Here is a 21,078-nt window from a genome sequence, read left to right on the forward strand (position 1 = left end):
TAATCATTTATCATGAAAATTAATGATCAATTAATTGTTAATAGTAGTACTGCAAAACACACACTTCAAATAATATATGCATGTAGCCTACTGTTTAAATAATTATTCATTTAAATAAATATACTGCTTAAATGTGAGATTTGTTTTCTTTTTAATATATTTTCAATTCACTCTTATAAATTTAGGATATGTTTGGCATGAATGTGTGAATTGTTTAATTTACTGTTAATGTATTACTGTTAATAATAACTAGAAGATACAGATTTAAGTTCATTAAAGGGGTCATGTCAGGAGGAATCAAATTTCCTTGATAATTTGATATATAAGTGTATCATTGTATCAATTTATATTATGTCATGAAATTGCATTTTTAATAATGATATAAGCTGTTGTCACTGTTTGAAAATTCATACACATTTTTAACAAAATATTCACAAGGTTGGAACCTAATAATGAAAATAGAATTCTAACAATTTTAATAATATTATAAAAATAATAATTTCAATGCTAAAATGCAAAATAAAGTTTTGCCACACCCTCGCATAGATGTGGCACAAGCCAATTTGTTAGATTCTTTAATATTTACTGTTTTCTGAAGTTGAAATATTTCATAATGTATGATTGTGCCTTTTAAATATTTATGTATTTACACATTTATTACACTTTCAACTAGGGTTGCAACGGTATGAGATTTTCACGGTACAATAACCATCTCAGAAAATATCACGGTATCACGGTATTCGGTATTACACAATTATTATTATCAGTTACAATGACCCTTAAAGGAGTGAAAACAATTTTTTTTTTTTTTTTTTACAATGAAATGTAAACGTGTGTATATATATAAATAAAATCAACATTTAAACCACCCCCCCCCCCGTATGATTATTAAACATAATAATCATACAAACTATAATACATTACTCTCTCCACACCCCACCCATGAGCCCTCCAAAAACTCCAAATACCTGCCCCATTTCCGAGCAAACTTATCCAAGCCACCCCGTCCTCTAGATGAAACCTCCTCATAAGCTGCCACCCTCCCCACCTCCGTGCACCACTCCGGATATGGGGGCGCACCAGCTGACCTCCAACCCCTCAAAATAACCTGCCTGGTGATCATCACACAAGTCAGAACCCAGTTCTCTATATGGCCGTACCCCACATCGATGACCACCCCATCGCCCAGAACACAAAGTCTGGGGCAAAACGAAACCCGAGTGCCCACCACATCGCACACAAAATTCTGAACTTTCAACCAGAATTTCTGGATCTCGACACCAGCAAAAAACATGGGCCATGTCTCCATCCTCCGATTGGCATCTCCAGCAGGTGGGTGTGTCTTTAAGACCAAGCCTATACAGTCTAGAGGGGGTCCAGTAAAATCTATGCAAAATTTTGAATTGTATAAGACGCACCCTTGCATCACTAGATGCAGACTTAACGTTTTTAAGAATCTTGGCCCACACTCCTTCCTCCAATGCCAAGTTGAAATCTTTCTCCCATACTCTCTTGAGAGAAGTTAAGTCTCCGTCCCCCATACTCTGAATTAACAGGGAGTAGTACACTGATGCCTCATGACCTTTTCCAAAAGCCGCAATTACCTCTCCCAAAGCATCTGCCTTCTTAGGGGGATGTGTGCTACTCCCAAAAATAGTGCAAAGCAGGTGGCGCAGTTGTAAATACATATAAAACTGAGGTCTGGGGATCCCAAAATGTTGGACCAAGTTTTCAAACGATCTCAACACACCACTTTCATATAGGTCACCGAGTGTAGCAACCCCCCTCACAATCCATTCCGGCCAACAGAAAGGAGACTTGCCAATACACAGTCTTGGGTTCTGCCATATGCTCGAGGCAGCATTTAAATAAGTGTCCAATTTAAACAATCTGGACACTTTAGTCCATACCGAGTGTAAATGCGAAATAACGGGGTGTAACTTAACTTTACTGATTAGTTTGATAGAGATACTTTGTAATGGCAAAATAGGGGTAAGAACTGCCTGTTCAATAACAAACCAGGGAGGGGCTCTCTCAGGTGGAAGTGACCAATGAGCCAAATGTCTGAGACTGAACGCATAGTAATAAAACAAAATCTTGGGTAGGCCTAGCCCTCCTTTGTCTATCGGCCTATGTAACTTATTAAAATGCAATTTGGGACGTTTACCATTCCAAATGAAGGACTTCGCTATGCTATCAAATTCCTTGAAATAAGAGAGGGGGACATCTACAGGGAGAGATTGTAGCAGGTAGTTAAATTTTGGAATACAATTCATTTTAATAACATTAACCTTCCCAATCATCGATAAATGTAATGAAGCCCACCTGCTGACATTGCTCGAAAACCTTTTTATTAAAGCGTCAAAATTAACACTAACTAAATCAGACAAATTTGCTGGGAATAAAATCCCCAAATACTTAATGCCCTGTTTGGGCCACTGGAAGGTGCCTGGCTGGAAAGCCGTTACTGGACAGTACGCTGTCAGAGCCAAAGCTTCGGATTTAGCCCAATTGACTTTGTATCCAGTGAACTTGGAAAAGGAATTAATAGTTCTGTGGAGGCAAGGCAAAGATCTAGTGGGGTCAGAGACAAATAATAAAATATCATCTGTGTAAAGCAGAAGCGTATGCGGCACACCTCCCGCCGCCACCCCTGGAAAATCATCCTCCTTTCTTATCGCGGCTGCTAATTGTTCCAGGGCAAGACAGAACAATAATGGGGAAAGAGGGCAACCCTGCCGAGTGCCCCTATTCAAAGTAAAATAATCTGAGATTAATCCATTTGTTTGTACCGCTGCTACAGGGTGTCAATATAGTAACTTAATCCAACCAATAAATGTACTCCCGAACCCGTATATTTCCAAAATCTTAAAAAGATAATCCCATTCTACCATATCAAACGCCTTTTCGGCATCAAGTGAGATGGCAGCGATTGGAGATTGATCATTCACTACTGACCACATGATATTGATGAGACGCCTGATGTTATCAGAAGAGCTGCAACCCCGAATAAACCCCACCTGATCTATATGTGTAAGTGATGTCATAACTTTACTTAATCAATTAGCCAAAATTTTTGACAATATTTTTACATCTAGTTGGATCAGGGAAATTGGACGGTAACTTTTACACTCGTTTGGATCTTTGTCCTTTTTAAGAATCAGACTGATCCGGGCTTGTGTCATGGTTGGAGGAAGCTTTCCGTTCTTTGATGATTTAGTATAAACTTCTAACAAAAGTGGAGCCAGTTCTGTAGCATAGGATCTAAAAAATTCTGCAGCAAAACCATCTGGCCCCAGAGCCTTGCTAGTAGGTAGGGACTTAATTACCTCGTCAAACTCTTCCAAGGTTATCTCAGAATCAAGAGCGTTTTTTTGCTCAATCGTCAGTTTAGGAAGATCTAATGGTTCCACAAAGTTTCTAATATCTTCATCAGTAGATGAAGAGGTGGAACTATAAAGATCAATATAGAACTCTTTAAAGGCATTATTAATATCAATGGCTGAGGTAAATATTTCATCACCAGCAGATTTCACTGAGGGAATGGTAGAAAAAGACTCTCTGCTTTATATATCTAGCCAAAAGCTTCCCTGCTTTGTACCCCCGACTCAAAGTATGATTGTCTTGCCCTGAATAACCAAAACTCCACTTTCCGTGACAAAATAGTATTATATCTATATTTCAATTGGGTCAAATCTCTGAGGCCATCAGCTGACATACGGCGCTTCAGCTCTGCCTCGGCACTTTTAATATTTCCTTCCAACTCCACAAGTTCTCGTGCTTTGGATTTTTTGATGAATGAGGCATACTGTATGATCCGGCCCCTAAGAACCGCTTTAAGTGCCTCCCAAGCCATGCCCACAGAGGATACTGAGGACCAGTTGGTCTCCATATAAACACTGATTTCAGTCTTTAACATTTGTTGGAAATCAGGATTTTGCAGAAGGGATACATTAAGGCGCCAACTATATGATTTCTTTTTCTCTATATGTGGCATCACCTCTAAACTCACCAGGGCATGATCTGAGACTAAGATGTTTCCAATTGAGCAATCAACAACAGATGAAATGAGGGATTTGGATATTAAAAAAAAAAAAATTTATTCTAGAATAAATCTTATGGACTGATGAAAAAAAATGTATAGTCCCTACCAGTTGGGTTCAGAAGTCTCCAAATATCCGAAAGACCAAGAGTTTTACACATCCTGTGAAGCGTCAGTGTTGCTCTAGGGGGCTTACACACTTTTGCTTCACTATGATCAAGGATTGAGTCCATCAAAAGATTAAAGTCTCCTCCCAATATTATATCATGAGGGGTGCCAGTGGTTTGCAACATCCCTTCAAGATCTATAAAAAAGCCCTGATCAGCGTTAGGTGCGTAAATATTAGCCAAAATCAACCTTTGCCCTTGAATTTCAGCTAAAACAATAATCACTCTTCCTAATTTATTTTTAATCTGCTTGAGACATTTGAATTGTAGATGTTTATTTACCAATATAATGACTCCCTTGATCTTACTTGTGCCAGTACTAAAGAAAACATGTCCACCTTGTATCTTCTCAAATTTTTCAGCTTCCTGCGGGGAGAAATGTGTTTCTTGAAGAAACACTATATCATATTTCTTACGTTTAAGAAAAGTAATAACCTTCCTTCTTTTTATGGGGTGCCCCAACCCATTTACATTCCATGTAGAGAGAGATAGTACACTTACATTAACAACTGACATATTGATATAATAGAAAAAAATAAATTGTGTGCGAAACCATTTTTTTTTAATGGAAGTATGTGCAAAAAAAAGTCTCCCTTTTGAAAACAAATAAAATAAACAGAATAAATAAAGCTAACAGAATTATAATTATAAACCGTTTTATAAACATGATAAAAAAAATTGCATGTAACTATAACGTTATATAACTAAAGCATGTTAGTTTACATGTTAGCGTAACATGTTAAATTAACTACTAAGTGAAAAATAACATCAGCAGTGTGAGCTTAATGTCCTATGATTATAAACAGTTAACATATACTGCAGGTGCGCACCAGCACAGCCAGATTGCTCATGTCTGTACCTTTAACTCAGTGGTTCTCAACTGGTTTTGCTTCAGGACCCAAATTTACATTGGAAATCATGTGGTGACCCACCATAGTAAAAACATATTTCCTTTAATGTTTTTAGATTTGTTCATGGTTTTCAAGGACATGCATCAAGTGACACTGTTTTTGTTGTTGACATCAACAACAAAAGTGACGGGAAGTTTTCTCTCCCCCCTTTTAAAATTTGAAGAGCATATTTACTTATATGAGCCCATTATTATCCCGTTTGTTTCTTAATTTCAAACTTAATTCAAACAGAACGTACACATTACACAGGAGGAAAGGCTCCTCATTACCATGGTTAGGTCAGTGTAGCTAGTCTTGAATAATAGTAGTAATAATAACAAATTATTATATTTATGAATAAATAAATACTAGCTGAAACACATCTTGAAACTAACTACAACTGCCACTGCTGATATAAAATGATTTTTCATAATATAACAGTTACTTTTACTCATGTAAAATCGTGACAATTTTGTAAAGGTGATGTATAATAATAATAAAAAATAGAAAAATAGCGCATAGCACAGTGTTGCTCTTTTCCTCCTCAGTGCTGTTTGGCATGTCAGGGCTGCCTACTGTTTGAGAGGTTCAACTTGACTTTCTCCATAACACTTTAAACTAGAAAAGTCTCACTAGAATTTAAATTGGTCACATCAGTTTTGAGGTCTGTGCACCACAATATTGAGGGACCGTGGTATACCGTGAAACTGGTATACTGCTGCAACCCTACTTTCAACATTACTAAATTTTGTTACATGTTTGTTTATATGCGCTTGAGCGATTTACATTGATATGCATAACAAGCACTAAAATGTTATTGTCTCTTTTTAGAGAACAGGCAGCTCCGCCAGAAAATGTTTACGGTTGAATGAGCGCAGCACACATTAACAAGAAAGAAGTTTCACGGTGGTTTTTCCCTCATCCGTGCAATGATTAGAATGAATGTTTATTTTTTACTTTTTGATCACCAACTGACTGTAAATAACAGAAAGGATATTAAAGGAGACATGAAATGAAAACGGACTTGTGTGGATCTCATCTTTGGACACACTATACACAGAACAAAACAAAAGGAAATTTTTACTTGTATAATGTGAACGAAAACAATTTAAACGGTACGATATCATCTTGTTGCTAATTTCAGTACCATATTACAGTATGCTGTCATTAGCTAAATTATATGAGATGTAGGGGTGTAACGATCCATCGATCTGGATTGATGCATCGATCCAATAACCAACGATCCAATGTTATCGATACAATGCGTAAATATCGATATAGCCGTTTTTTTTTCAATAACAAACTGACCAGAAGTAATTTATTAATTTGGTGATTTGTGGTTATTTGTGGCAAAAGTGACTAGAGGTCGACCAATAGTAGGTTTTGCCGATACAGATAATTAAGGTGGGAAAACAGACCAATAGCTGATTAATCGGCCAATAGTTTTAAAAATGTATAATATGAATGAAAACTTTCCACTCAATGTAAAATAGTACTAAACTTTAGTAAGTATTACTTTCCATTGCAATTGCAATACTTCAAGAAATTTCTCCCACACTGGTACCTTCTTCAAAGCCTTTGCCATCTGAAATTAATGAAAGTATTACAGGTCAAATGTGTTTGTAGTTCAGCAGTAACATTAAACACTGCCTTAGAAAGCCAAATAGCAACTGTATGTTTCATCACTACTGACAATATTTATTATATTATATTATTTTATTGTCATATTAAATCTACAAATTATGTACAAGAAAGGGAGAAAGAAAAGGGGCTAGAAATAAAATCAACCCAAGTCTTGTCTTTTTAAAGGTAATTTTATAATGCATTGACTCTAGTATATGTGCCCTCACATGACCACATTGTATTACATAACAATTATTTCAGATGGATATATTTGACCTTGCTCTTAACTTTTTTGTACATAACTACGTCATAAAATTGTGTGTGGAGAAAAGTTTGGGAAACTTTATAGACAAAAAACTATAAAACAGAAAACTATAAAACTGTTCCTGTGCATGTGCATTTACACAAGGTGTGCTTGCGCTTGGACTTCTGAAGCAGATGAACGGCCGATCAAAAACAAAAACTCAGCATATTCTTATAAGGTTGGAATTAATGATGGATTTACTACTGCTAATTAACTTATAAATTCACTTGGAAACATAACCTCTTTGGAGCGCTCATGTTTATTATCTGACTGGAACAAATTGGACGCCCTCAACCCTGAAAAAAAAAAACCCTCAATGGATCTGCACAAATTCATAAGTGACTTTTTTTATTCAAAACAGCGTATTAAGTGGAATGGTAAGCAGTTTACATCCTTGACTTAACATTGTTCTAACCATTCAAGCAGATAATTTACATTTGCCCGTCCTCTCCACCTTGTCGGCAATGCAATTCTCCAGTGCAGTGATTAGTAATAAACAAATTAATTAAAAAAACCACCTTTGATTGTCTTGAATGATTGATTATTGTACCATGACAATAATAATAACGTTTATACATACCTAGGCTTTTGTCAATGTTTTAAACCTGCATTTGAAGCGTCCACACGGAGTCAGCGATTGTTTTTTATTTAACCTCAAGAGGATGCCGATATACTGTAGAAACTCGGGGTTCAGAATGTAGAACCCTCCAGCGATGGCCACGGAGAAACTAAACCAAAAATAACTATCAAAAAATATCAGAGTTGATTTTTTCCGATAGCCGATAGTTAAAAAACGCAACTATCGGCCCGATTAATTGGTAAATCCGATATATCAGTTGACCTCTAACATTGACTGTTGAAAATGTGACAAAATTGACCGGAGTTTAACTTTAAATTAGCAGTGACATGATATGGTGACTACCAGAGAGAATGTAGACTGCGGAGCATGATCTGCTTCCTGATAGAGCTGGATACTGCAGACAAGTTGGAACGCCATCTAACAACCAACAGTACAGTGACCTCGCACCTTTCAATGATTTGATAGACCCAATAGCCCCACTGCCGCTTTATAAATTACATTATATGCCATAATATGATTCAAATGAAAACTGTCACAACTTCAGTTTAATTCAATGGCCTAGATTCAGCTTAAGTAAATTACACATTACTTTGTTATGGAGTGAATGATAAATACAGTACAAGTTGATGTCGCTATATAGCTTTGTTTTGAATAAAGGTTTTGCATAAAGACTGATATTTCACCACTCTCATTATTTTTTTTATTGCCATTAAGATTTGCCTGAATGATATTTCATAATATCATTTTCTGACAGGTTGTGTATCCTTAATTATAACATTTCTGATATTTGTGTTTTTTATCTAGTAAGTCATAGCAGGTTTGTTACAATTCATCTCTGAGTCTAGAAAATAGGTTATATTTGCTATGGTAAATGTTTCATGCTATTCAGAGAACATGTCGGCAGTGAAAATAGACACAACTGGACTCTTAAATTAATGATTTTAACTCTTTTTAGATACTGCCGATACTTGGGGGGGTGGGGGTGGCGCTTGTGCATGGTAACTATTGAGGGGAGTGCAGACAGTTCTTTCATCAACGTGCGCTGCCCTGCAGCTTTCGCTGTTGTGCGCTGTCTCTGTGTTTATATCCGCATCTCCCGCTGAAGGCACTTAGATGCGCTATACAATATGGAACAGTCTTTCCGTGCAGTCCAGTTGTCCCCCCTTACTGGCGGCCTTGTTCTCAAGTGTTGTGGGTGTACATTTGCAGTTGTTCTAGACCCATAAGTCGATAATACTTGGAACCGTCCAAGCCTGTGCACAAGACACTGCCAAATATTTATCAGAGTGTAAAATTGTGATAACTTATTTCATTCTATCCATCCTTCAGTCCTCTTCTCCCTCTCTCTCTTCTTTTTAGAAATGGAAGAAGAACTGGTTCGTACTCTACCCAGCCAGTCAAAACGGCATTGCACGGCTAGAGTTTTATGATTGTTCAGGCAGCTCCAGCGATAAACCCAGCACTAAGAAAATGGACAAGAAGATAATTCGTCTCTCAGAATGCATCAGCATACTCCCTGCTGTCACTGAAACCTGCCTCAAAGAAAACATGTGTGCCTTCTGTGTTGAGACCAATGACAAGACTTATGTCTTTGCAGCAGAGAAACACATTACCAATGAGTGGGTGGAGAAGATGTGTGAAATCGCTTTTCAGGTAAGATGACATCATGGAAACTTTTTAATGGTTAATTTTTATCACCTCAATGTGGTAAATGCTCAGTAACTTTGCCACTAAGTTTGGAAAAAAATAAGACCTGTTTCTTAGATACAGGATTGTGATACAAAGAAAGGCTCCTTTTGATTGTATATGATGAAACCTGTCAAGAACATGTATTGGTCAAACAAAAAAAACGATTTAATGACTTGAATGTCAAGTTTTTTTAAGTAAAAGGTATTAAAATACACACGTTCACAACTTAATTAATTTCAAAACAGTTTTCTAATATTTGTTAAAAATGTTTTTTTTTTCATTTTTTTTTTTTTTTTACAAATATCATGAATTTTTCTTAGGGTTACTCCATTTGACCTGGCCAAAATGTTCCTTTTTAACAAAAATCTGCTGGCTGCATAATTGTCAAGAAAATAATATCACAATTAACAAAAAAAAAAAAGGATGATTTTAAAATGTAATCTATAAGTAAGACTATAAATCAAGTATTGCATGTTTCTTTTTTAACAATAAATGTTCTTTTACACATTGATAAATCTAGAACCATGTTTTGTGGCATTTAAATGAAGTGAAGTGTTAACTTGAGGTACATTTCAGACATGTTGGGAATTTCCAAAGGGAATAACAAAGCTGTCCCCTATACTTAGATCCCATTTAAACCTGGTATTAAGATGCATCCCGGGTAATCCGATCAAATGTGGTCAGGCGAGATACATCGCTGTTTACACCTGGTCGCTTAAATGTGTGACCACTTGTGTTTGGATTTCAAGGAGAGGCTCTCTGATTTCTTGATGAAATACTTCAATCACTAATTAACAACAACAAAGTCATAAAAGACAAAGAAAGTGAGTAAATGTTGGTGTGCTGTTTCTCTCATATGCAGTTAAAACTTTAAATGTAATCTGACATTTTTTTTAGCAGAATTATCTGTTATTTTAGTGGAAAAAATTTATTAACCTGAGCTTTTAGATATAGTGTGTGTGGTTGTAATCTGTGTCCCTGCATGTTGATATTGGACATACTGAAGAAGATCCATGAAGTTCTCGTGCTTGTAACCGCTTTTTAAAATGTTCAGATCTGTCAGTTAATTCCTTTTATAGCCGCTTGTAACTGGCATAGTTTAAATTCTTGTTTTAGCACAGTGGTTAATTAACAAGGGAGGGATGGCGTTTTGTTTCTGTCCAGGATGCCTTTAGAATGGATTAGCATTTACACCTCAAATGTGATATTGTAACGTATGTTTTTTGACTACCTCTGTATGTGGTTTTTGTGATTTGATCACAAAACATTTTAGACCCCTTTTACACCTTTATTTAATGCTGACTACATGTGATTGAATGCCTGCGAAGTGCATCTTAATACCAGGTGTAAATAGATCTATCTCCGCATCTCACTTTCTTTGTCTGCCTCACTCTTAGGGAGGAAGTCCTTCTCTTGGTAGTTCTGATTCCAATGGACAGCAAAAGCTTCAAATGGCAGAAAATCTAATTTATTACTCCAGAGAAGAAGGTAAGAAAGGACATGCAGCATAGTATGAATTTACTCACCCTTGAAGTGTTTTTAACAGTTGTTTCAATTTTATAAGGACAGAAGGTGGCCAGCTGTTTTTTTTTTTTTTTTTGTGTGTGTGTGTGTGTGTGTGTGTATTTTATGGCACAACACTATTGTAATTTGCCTTATTTTCTGAAATTTTAGTCACTTATATTTTCCTTCTTAATCATAGCTTACAATCTCTTTTGGGGCTTGTTTTAAATGTGGTGACAGTTATTTTGTATTACAAGTCAAATATGAAAACACAAATGCACACCCAGACCAGATCCACGTGCTACACCACACAGCTGTTCTGGCCTTGAACTCCTCATTTCCATAATGGGCAATACGTTTCTCAAAGTGTAGGACCTGTGATGTCACCTGCACTGTCTAGCAACTTTTTGGTTTCTATATAGAAGGGCAACTTCTTTTGCCACTGTCCCATGACTAAACCTCAATCAACCATCACTATGTGAGAAACAGTTTTACTGTAAAAAGGTTAGTGAAGAGACAGGAACGTCTGTTAGATGCAAATGGACTGGATGCAAATCCCGGTCTGTTAGTCACACATTGCAGAAATGAAATGTTTGTACTTGATGGATTAGGAGAGAAATGTTTCCAGAGAGATGTTTCCAAAGTTGGTTGTATCCTACTCATTTTAATTAGATTAATCACAGAAGAGTGAAAGAGGCAAAGGGCTAACAAGTGCAATGGAGGAGGACAGAAAGTAGAGCAGAATCTCAGGCATTTCCCCTACCCCCTCCTCCATGGCTGACACTCACTACATCTAGTGCAATGAGAGGTAAACATTCAAGGAGCCACTGTTAAAAATATAGTTCACCCAAAAATGAAAATTCTGTAATCAGTTGCCCAAGCAATTGTTCCAAACCCAAATTACTTTCTTCTGTGGAATAACAAAAGGAGATTAGACAGAATGTTAGCTTCGGTCACCATTCACTTTCATTCCATGTATTTTTCTATATGAAAATGAATCATGACTGGGGCTGAAATTCTGCCTAATATCTCCTATAGAGTTCCATGGAAGAAACAAATGTAAGGGTGAGTAAATTAAGACTTTTTTTGGGTGAACTATCCCGTTAAGTCCACTTAAGTCCATATACTTACTCATGCTCCTGCTACGCATTCTTGGATGTTTGTGCGGAAACAGTTTGCGATCACTTCTGTTTTTAGTAAGGGCAACACTGACTTCCTCAATGAGGGTGGGAGCTGACATTTTAAAATGCTTGAGTCTGATATAATATCTCAATTATACCTTTTCTGGCATGGCAACAAGTGGCAGTGTGCAAGAGAGTGTGGCATGTATGGGTAATTATTGATGCCCCGTCCAGTGTCATCTGTTGGTATTTTGGTTTAAACCAATCCAGAGTTATGAATGTAGAAAATGTAAGATGGTGAATGTAGATTACAGTGGAGCCACTCATTTTAGAATTGTATTAATTATCTGCTTGCATGGGAGCATTTAGACAGGCACTTTGATGAGAAAGTAGTGTAATCGCTCACTGTTTGTAGTCTCTGATTAGAAGCAGAGCTACAGTTGTGCTCAAGAAATTGCATTGATTTTGAAAACATGACTGATCGTGCAAAAAAAATGTCTTTTATTTAAGGATAGTGATCATATGAAGCCATTTATTATCACATAGTTCTTTGGCTCCTTTTTAAATCATAATGATAATCACCCAAATGGCCCTGATCAAAAGTTTACATACCCTTGAATGTTTGGCCTTGTTACAGACACACAAGGTGACACACACACAGGTTTAAATGGCAATTAAAGGTTAACTTCCCACACCTGTGGCTTTTTAAATTGCAATTAGTGTCTGTGTATAAATAGTCAATGAGTTTGTTAGCTCTCACGTGGATGCACTGAGCAGGCTAGATACTGAGCCATGGGGAGCAGAAAAGAACTGTCAAAAGACATGCGTAACAAGGTAATGGAACTTTATAAAGATGGAAAAGGATATAAAAAGATATCCAAAGCCTTGAAAATGCCAGTCAGTACTGTTCAATCAGTTATTAAGAAGTGGAAAATTCGGGGATCTCTTGATACCAAGCCAAGGTCAGGTAGACCAAGAAAGATTTCAGCCACAACTGCCAGAAGAATTGTTCGGATACAAAGAAAAATCCACATGTAACCTCAGGAGAAATACAAGCTGCTCTGGAAAAAGATGGTGTGGTTGTTTCAAGGAGCACAATATGATGATACTTGAACAAAAATGAGCTGCATGGTCGAGTTGCCAGAAAGAATCCTTTACTGCACCAATGCCACACAAAATCCTGGTTACAATATGCCCGACAACACCTTGACACGCCTCACAGCTTCTGGCACACTGTAATTTGGAGTGATGAGACCAAAATAGAGCTTTATGGTCACAACCATAAGCGCTGTGTTTGGAGAGGGGTCAACAAGGCCTATTGTGAAAAGAATACCATCCCCACTGTGAAGCATGGTGGTGGCTCACTGATGTTTTTGGGGTGTGTGAGCTCTAAAGCCACAGGGAATCTTGTGAAAATTGAAGGCAAGATGAATGCAGCATGTTATCAGAAAATACTGGCAGACAATTTGCATTCTTCTGCACAAAAGCTGCGCATGGGACACTCTTGAACTTTCCAGCACGACAATGACCCTAAGCACAAGGCCAAGTTGACCCTCCAGTGGTTACAGCAGAAAAAGGTGAAGGTTCTGGAGTTCACAGTCTCCTGACCTTAATATCATCGAGCCATTCTGGGGAGATCTCAAACGTGTGGTTCATGCAGGACGACCAAAGACTTTGGATGACCTGGAGGCATTTTGCCAAGATGAATGGGCAGCTATACCACCTGCAAGAATTTGGGGCCTCATAGACAACTATTACAAAAGACTGCATGCTGCCATTGATGCTAAAGGGGACAATACACAGTATTAAGAACTAAGGGTATGCAGACTTTTGAACAGGGGTCATTTCATTTTTTTCTTTGTTGCCATGTTTTGTTTTATGATTGTGCCATTCTTTTATAACCTACAGTTGAATATGAATCCCATAAGAAATAAAAGAAATGTGTTTTGCCTGCTCACTCATGTTTTCTTTAAAAATGGTACATATATTACCAATTCTCCAAGGGTATGCAAACTTTTGAACACAACTGTATAAGCATTAGCTGTACTGAACTTAGCAGGGAAATGGCACAAGACCCAACAAATGAAAAACATCCTGCCTGTACTTTTTATATTATGGATTGTTCCTAAGTGATTTAAAAAGGCCAGTGTTGGCTAATTTCCTGAGATTCAGAGAACTTTCAGTTTTACACATCATGAGCGCAAAAGTTAAATCTTACCGACACACTTGTTTGAGTTTAACTTGACTTTTCCTTTGCCAAATTTTGCAGTTAATGAATTTTGGGTGAGTGTCCAGAGGACAGAAGCATCAGAGCGCTGTGGTCTCTCTGGAAATTACTGGCTTAGGGCTAATATAGACTGCCTTATCCTAAAGGAGCCCAAGACTAAAAAGGATTTGCTGGTATGGCCCTACAAACTCCTCCGTCGCTATGGAAGAGACCGGGTGAGTTAGTCACTTCTGAATTTTCCTGGTTTATAGCATACTTGGATATCTTCAAACCAATGTAAAAATCAATGTGTTCTAAATGTTATAAAATGCATTACATTTGTGGAAGAGGTTTAAAGTCATGTAATGTTATTGGACCTCTTCAGTTAGAGTTAGCATGGGAACTTTAACTTTGATCAATGTCTTATTCAGTCTCAGCCTTGACTCTGTCTATAGCTTTCAGACACCCACGTGAACATGTAGACTGCACACAGTTTGTGTCTAAAATAATCTAACGGCTGTTTGCTTTAACCCAAAATTGTTTCAGACAGATGGCCTCATACTACAAATGCAATCTAGAGCAGGAACTTAGGCTACTGTTGTTTCCAACTCTGCTTCCTGTCATTACCATAGTAACTGCCTTCCTCTCTCTCCCTTATGAGTGGGTGGAAGGCAGGACTAATGCAGTGAATGACTGCTGAATTAAGGTTATTATGGTTTAAAAAGGTTTAAAAAGCGTCCATTTGTTTTGTTTTTCGATGCTGATGTGTTCATTTAAAAGAAAGAATGGTTGGTCCATAGAGCAAGTCTAAAGGGGCTTTCACATGATTTGCATTGGGAGTGTCATCACACCCAGGGGCAGTTCTAGGATCTGTGGATATTCATGGCTTAGCCCAGACTTCTGTGGATATGTATGGGGCTATCCTTTAATGAAATATTGAAATGTTACATCTGTGGTGTCATTTATAAAGTTAATTTTTAAGTAATACTAAAACTAAAAGGTCCATCTAACTTTTGTATCAGCTTCAAATATGCTCAAAGATTCGAAGTTGTGTGCTTTTATGACTATGTACTTTAACACAATTTTTGTCCTCTGCGGCTTTCCGTAGTTGAATTCACATTGTGTACAATTAACCGTTTCATAGCTTATTATTGATTCGTTGGCTATTTTTAGATAATTTAGAAGATAGTAGGCCAGGTCTAGTCAACTGGCGGCCCAAATCATCTTTGTCTGGCCCTCCGACTGATTTTTGATCAAACTGTCTCGCCATCTGAAATACCAGAGCGTGCTCTGTGCAAAACTCAGCGTTCATAGACGCGAGCCTCAGCAATCGGCGGTGAGTTAACAACGCTCATTGGCACGTGCAACAGCTTTCAGCCATCATCAGTTGTCCATGCCGGAGCGCGTGTTAAAGCTTCTCTGGCTATAGTTTAGTTACACTGCTTTGTTAAAGATGGATCACACCTTTTAAGTGAGCATTTGATCACGTAATTTTCAATCAAATGTATTTATATAAAATTACTTAGTTGTGTGGAGTGCAGTCAAATCTACAAATGTAAAAAATGATCACCACAGTTGTGACAGAAATGTTGTCAGCACATATGCACATCTCAGGCAACAAAAGCAATCGATTATGAAAACTGAAACTTAAAAGAAAATGCGCTGAAAAGTTTGCTGTTTTTCACTATTCTTGAACTGTCAAACGATCGTGTCTAATCTGTTCAGGGTCTGTAGGGCTTGAAAAAATTATAACGTGAAACTGAACCTGCAAATATCCCGATTGTACAGCTGTGAGTCAGCCATCTCACTCACGAACAGCATCAACTCAGCTTGTTCTTCTTTTGCCAATGATTATCTACACAAAAAAATGGCTCCTGCACTGGCTATTGTGTGCAAATTCACAATATTTGCAGGACTAATTTTTTCCTCACTGAATAGGTGATACTTTATAGAGAAAATAGAAGAATAGACATTTTCTCTTTTTTTTTTTTTTTTTCAAAAAGAAAATTAAATTTAAATGTATTAAGTAAACACGACAATTTATATGACCATTGTTTTCATACGTGAGTTGATATTGTGAGAGGGCTTTAGCAGGTCTAAATGTTTCTCAGTTTTAATAATTTGTAAACAATAGCCCTAAAATGTAAAAATTATGTTTTACCCCCCAAAGAAACGTTGATCGAAAATATTTGTTACAGTATAAGCCATGTTTGTTCTTCAGCCAGATCATATGAAGGAATTTATGGTCAGACCTTAAAAAATTATAATTCAATATACAGTATACCCTGTGACTATTTTAATATGAATAAATGCACAGTATTAAGGGTGTTTTGTTAAGTAGCATGTTACTTGCGATGAAAGTGTTAGCTAAGATAAATATGGGAAAACAATTTCATCTGGATAATCTGGCCCCCGCAAGAAAGTAGTTGAAGAGCCCTGTAGTAGGCTGTAAATAGGCTAAAATAGGTGCTTTTGAGAAAAACGTTTGCAAGGTTCATGGCATCGTGTCTTAGAAAAAGAGTTTTGCAAAAACTCCTCAAGCACATCTCTGGATATATTACTCACTGTTTACAGGGTTATATATCTTAATATTTGGTACTTACTGCATCTGGATGGATGAACAATGAGTATCTGTTATCTCACCAAGACAGGCAGTTTTGATCGTGTAGACTGTTGAAAGCCGAAATTTTAAGTGCTCTTCTTGTATGTGCGCTCATTCGCATGGGTGCTGAAAAGCAGCCGCCCAAAAAGACAGCAGGTTTGTCTTGAATTGAGGCAGTATTTGGTATCATTAAATGAACATTTTTGTTTTATTCTATAAAGTACTGGCAACATTTCTCCCAAATTCCAAATAAAAATATTGTCATTTAGAGCATTTATTTGCAGAAAATGACAACTGGTCAAAATAACAAAAAAGATGCCGTGTTTTCTGACCTCGAATAATGCAAAGATATTAATTTTTAAACAACACAATACTAATGTTTTAACTTCGGAAGAGTTCAGAAATCAATATTTGGTGGAATAACCCTGATTTTCAATCACAGCTTTTTTGCATCTTGGCATACTCTCTACCAGTGATGCCACTCCTGGTGCAAAAATTCAAGCAGCTCGGCTTTGTTTGATGGCTTGTGGCCATCCATCTTCCTCTTGATCACATTCCAGAGGTTTTCAATGGGGTTCAAGTCTGACGATTGGTCTGGCCAAGACAGGGTCTTGATCCAGTGGTCCTCCATCCACACCTTGATTGACCTGGGTGTATAGCATGGAACACTGTCCTGCTGGAAAAACCAATCCTCAGAGTTGGGGAACATTGTCAGAGCAGAAGGAAGCAAATTTTCTTCCATGATAACCTTGTATGTGGCTTTATTCATGCGTCCTTCACAAAGATGAATCTGCCCGATTCCAGCATTGCTGAAGCACCCCCAGACTTTTAAGTCACGTCTGAAAGCTCATCTGTTTACACTGTCCTTTGAGTCTGACAAATGAAATGTAGGACACATGTAGGAAATGTTTGTATTTTAGACTACTGGTGTTTGTGTATGTGGTAATTTTGAAATGTTATGTTTTAAATTCTGTTACTGTGAAACACTCTGGTCAACTCTGTTGTTTTAAATAGTATATAAATAAAGTTGAGTTGATATTAAAGTGCAAATGCTGTGATTTAAGTATATAAATATATAGTTACGTGTGCTGCATGGTTCACAGTGGATTAATGCTCTGCTTTGTCATCTCAAACAACGTGAATGATTCTTAATGCCTGTGGATTTTCTAGAGTATGAGCGGTCAGATTTATACATTGATTTAAAGTATGCATATCATCCACACTAAGATTGCAGCCTTCAGCGGTTTAATAAAACTCACTAGGACATGTCATTTGGATTAATTGTCCATTTCAGTGTAAAATGAGTAACAGACCATGCATTCAGATTAAGTCTGTGTGTCAGTCATATTGCCTGCTGGTAACGGACAGTGTCAGTGCTCGGTACTACCGGTACTGCAGAAAGACTGGTATCGGAAATTTTTTTTATTTTAGTACCGACTTGGAACTGAAGTACCGGTACTTTTGACAACACACACACACACACACATATATATATATATATATATATAATATACCGACCAGCCACAACATTAAAACCACCTGCCTAGTATTGTGTGGGTCCCCCTCGTGCCGCCAAAACAGCACCAACCCGCATATCAGAATAGCATTCTGAGATGATAATCTTCTCACCACAGTTGTACAGAGTGGTTATATGAGTTACCGTAGACTTTGTCAGTTCGAACCAGTCTGGCCATTCTCTGTTGACCTCTCTCATCAACAAGGCATTTCCGTTCACAGAACTGCCAGTCACTGGATGTTTTTTGTTTTTGTTACCATTCGGAGTACATTCTAGAGACTGTTGTGTAGGGCTTTACTGGTTGTTTAGATCAGTGTTACTATCAGAAATAATTAAAAATTATTTCTGTAGTTATTAATTAATATTTAAATTAACTAATTGGATCTAACTCATTAAAACCTCATATGGGGCTCCAGTAAATGTAGTGTGCTACGTTTAGGAGCAAGTGTGGTTATTAGTAATAATTAATAATTATCAAAGATAATTATTAATTATTAAAATCAATAGAACATTGATGAAAATCAATGTTAGCATTTTTAATCCTTTAAATCAACAATTATCAAAGATAATCGTTAATTGTTAACATCGATGAAACATTAATTAAAATTAACACTAGCTTATTGATTATCAAAAATCAATAGAATATTAATAAGAATTAACATTGACGGGGTACCACCCTGAAATCAGGGACTAATAACCAAATAGTAAAACAGTCTCAATATTAGATTGTTTTCTTAGGAAAATCAACATCCGAAGAATATCGATTTTCCGGAAAAAACAATGAATGAAGGTTTGAATCCGAGCACTGACATCCCGTCAGCATGACACAGGCGTATGCAAAACAAACCAAAACACTTCTCTTTGTCATATAAACAAAGTTTATTTATGCAGTAATAATTAATAATTAATACAGTGCAGTCAATAAACTTCCGACTTACAACTACAAACTAAACAGTGATATGATTAGATATGGAAATAAAATAATCCTATAACACATAAGGTGTTTGTGTGTGTGTGTGTAAGGAGAGACGTGCACAAAATGGCGGACGTGACTCTCGTGGAGACTTCCAGCGAGACTTCCAGCCAGGGAATATGACCGCGAATGGGGGCGGAGATGGCGTCTACCAGTTACCGCGTGTATCCGCTTGTACTATAGCTTAGGGACAAAGCTGGGCTTTAGCATTTAAGCTATCTACGAGCCAAAAATGTGTGCCAGAATGTTTGTGAGGGGTCGCGTGCGTGGTTAGTACGAGAGAGAGAGGGAAGTGACAGCCCTAAAGCTGATTTCACGATCGTGGGAGAGAAAGCAGCTGTTTAGTTCATCGCTCAGAGACGCGGTGGACGGCTCGTAAACAGTCCTGCGTTATTTGATTCTTTAATGGATGAACTCAGTTGCGGTCTCACCCGCGATGGCGAAATTGCACAACAATCCAATTTGGTTGGACCACAATACAGCAAAACAAAATCGTGATAATTAATACCCTGAGTATTAATAATGAGTGGATATGGCGATCCGTAAACTGTACAAGCAAAAACCTTGAAACACAAGAATAACACACTATAATATTCTATCTCTGCCCAGGCGTAAACCTCTTGAATCGCATGAGGACACAGGTAGAATGTGTTTTCCTCCGTCCTTTAACTCTGACCCGGTTCCTTGAGGCTAGGGTGATGACGGGAGGCCGTTTCCTCGCTCTGTCGGCGGGTGGTACGGCTGTTGATTCTCGGCGGGCTGGCGGAGAACTCAGAAATGTCAACTTGATTGCAGATGGAAGAGAAATCTTTAATCTCTTCATTCTGTAGGCAAACAGATGAAGATGCGAATTGCTCGGCGGTCTCCTTCGGATCCGTTAGAGTGTTCGGTTGAACACAGAGTAATCTCAACTCGTCCAGCGAGATGGAGATTGTATGGCCACAGTTTCAATTTGGACGTTACTTCCTTGTGCCACGAGGTTGCACCTGAGAGCAGCAAAGAGCTACGTCTATATTCGGTGAACAAAGTCGCAGGATTTGAATTCTGGAAGCATTTCAGAGGTATTTCAACTCCTGATGATGTCATGTTTGAGGGACGTTCTGTTGTGTGCCTCATCCAATAGGAGTTGAGAGTTCGATCCTTTAGTGAGCAAGGCTTCATGGATTTGTAGTGTTTTGGACTCCCTTTGTTTGATTTTGGCACGATTTTTATCAGTAAGATTTACGACATGGAATATGGGGGCTTGAGTTAGGTTTTTACGACTGTTAGGCCTGCCTTTGTCTTCTGTCTGAATACATGAGGCCCAACAGTTGTATGTGAAAAACTCAGAAGATCAACAGTTACAGAAATACTCAAACCAGCCCATCTGGCACCAACAATCATGCCACAGGCCAAATCACTGAGATCATTTTTTTCCCCCCATTCTGATGGTTGATGTAAACATTAACTGAAGTTCCTGATCGTATCTGCATGATTTTATGCACTACTGCTATCACATAATCGCATTGATGACTGTTGGTGCCAGACAGGCTGGTTTGAGTATTTCTGTAACTGCTGATCTCCTGGGATTTTCACGCACAACAGTCTCTAGAATTTACTCCGAATGGTGCCAAAAAACATCCAGTGAGGGGCAGTTCTGTGGATGGAAATGCCTTGTTGATGAGAGAGGTCAACAGAGAATGGCCATTGGTTCGAACTGACAAAGTCTACAGTAATTCAGATAACCACTCTGTACAACTGTGGTGAGAAGAATATCATCTGAGATGCGGGTTGGCGCTGTTTTGGCGGCACGAGGTGGACCTACACAATATTAGGCAGGTGGTTTTAATGTTGTGGCTGATCGGTGTGTGTGTGTGTGTGTG

General features: G+C 37.7%; 2 protein-coding genes across 3 annotated transcripts in view; one reads left to right on the plus strand and one right to left on the minus strand.

The window, feature by feature from the left end:
* Window positions 1–21,078, plus strand: part of LOC127441124 (docking protein 1-like) — a 31,862-nt gene that overhangs the window by 8,341 nt on the left and 2,443 nt on the right. For both annotated transcript variants that reach the window (XM_051698348.1, XM_051698341.1), the window contains 3 exons: window positions 8,966–9,259; window positions 10,693–10,783; window positions 14,189–14,361. In XM_051698348.1, the coding sequence (XP_051554308.1) occupies window positions 9,077–9,259; window positions 10,693–10,783; window positions 14,189–14,361 (447 nt within the window). In that variant the 5' untranslated portion in view covers window positions 8,966–9,076. The remainder of the gene's footprint in view (window positions 1–8,965; window positions 9,260–10,692; window positions 10,784–14,188; window positions 14,362–21,078) is intronic.
* The window catches only part of LOC127441195 (meiosis 1 arrest protein-like), a 64,562-nt gene that overhangs the window by 2,690 nt on the left and 40,794 nt on the right, over window positions 1–21,078 (minus strand). The gene's annotated exons all lie outside the window — the stretch shown is intronic.

The sequence above is a fragment of the Myxocyprinus asiaticus genome, chromosome 1 (assembly GCF_019703515.2).
Source record: "Myxocyprinus asiaticus isolate MX2 ecotype Aquarium Trade chromosome 1, UBuf_Myxa_2, whole genome shotgun sequence".
NCBI classification, from domain to species: Eukaryota; Metazoa; Chordata; class Actinopteri; order Cypriniformes; family Catostomidae; genus Myxocyprinus; species Myxocyprinus asiaticus.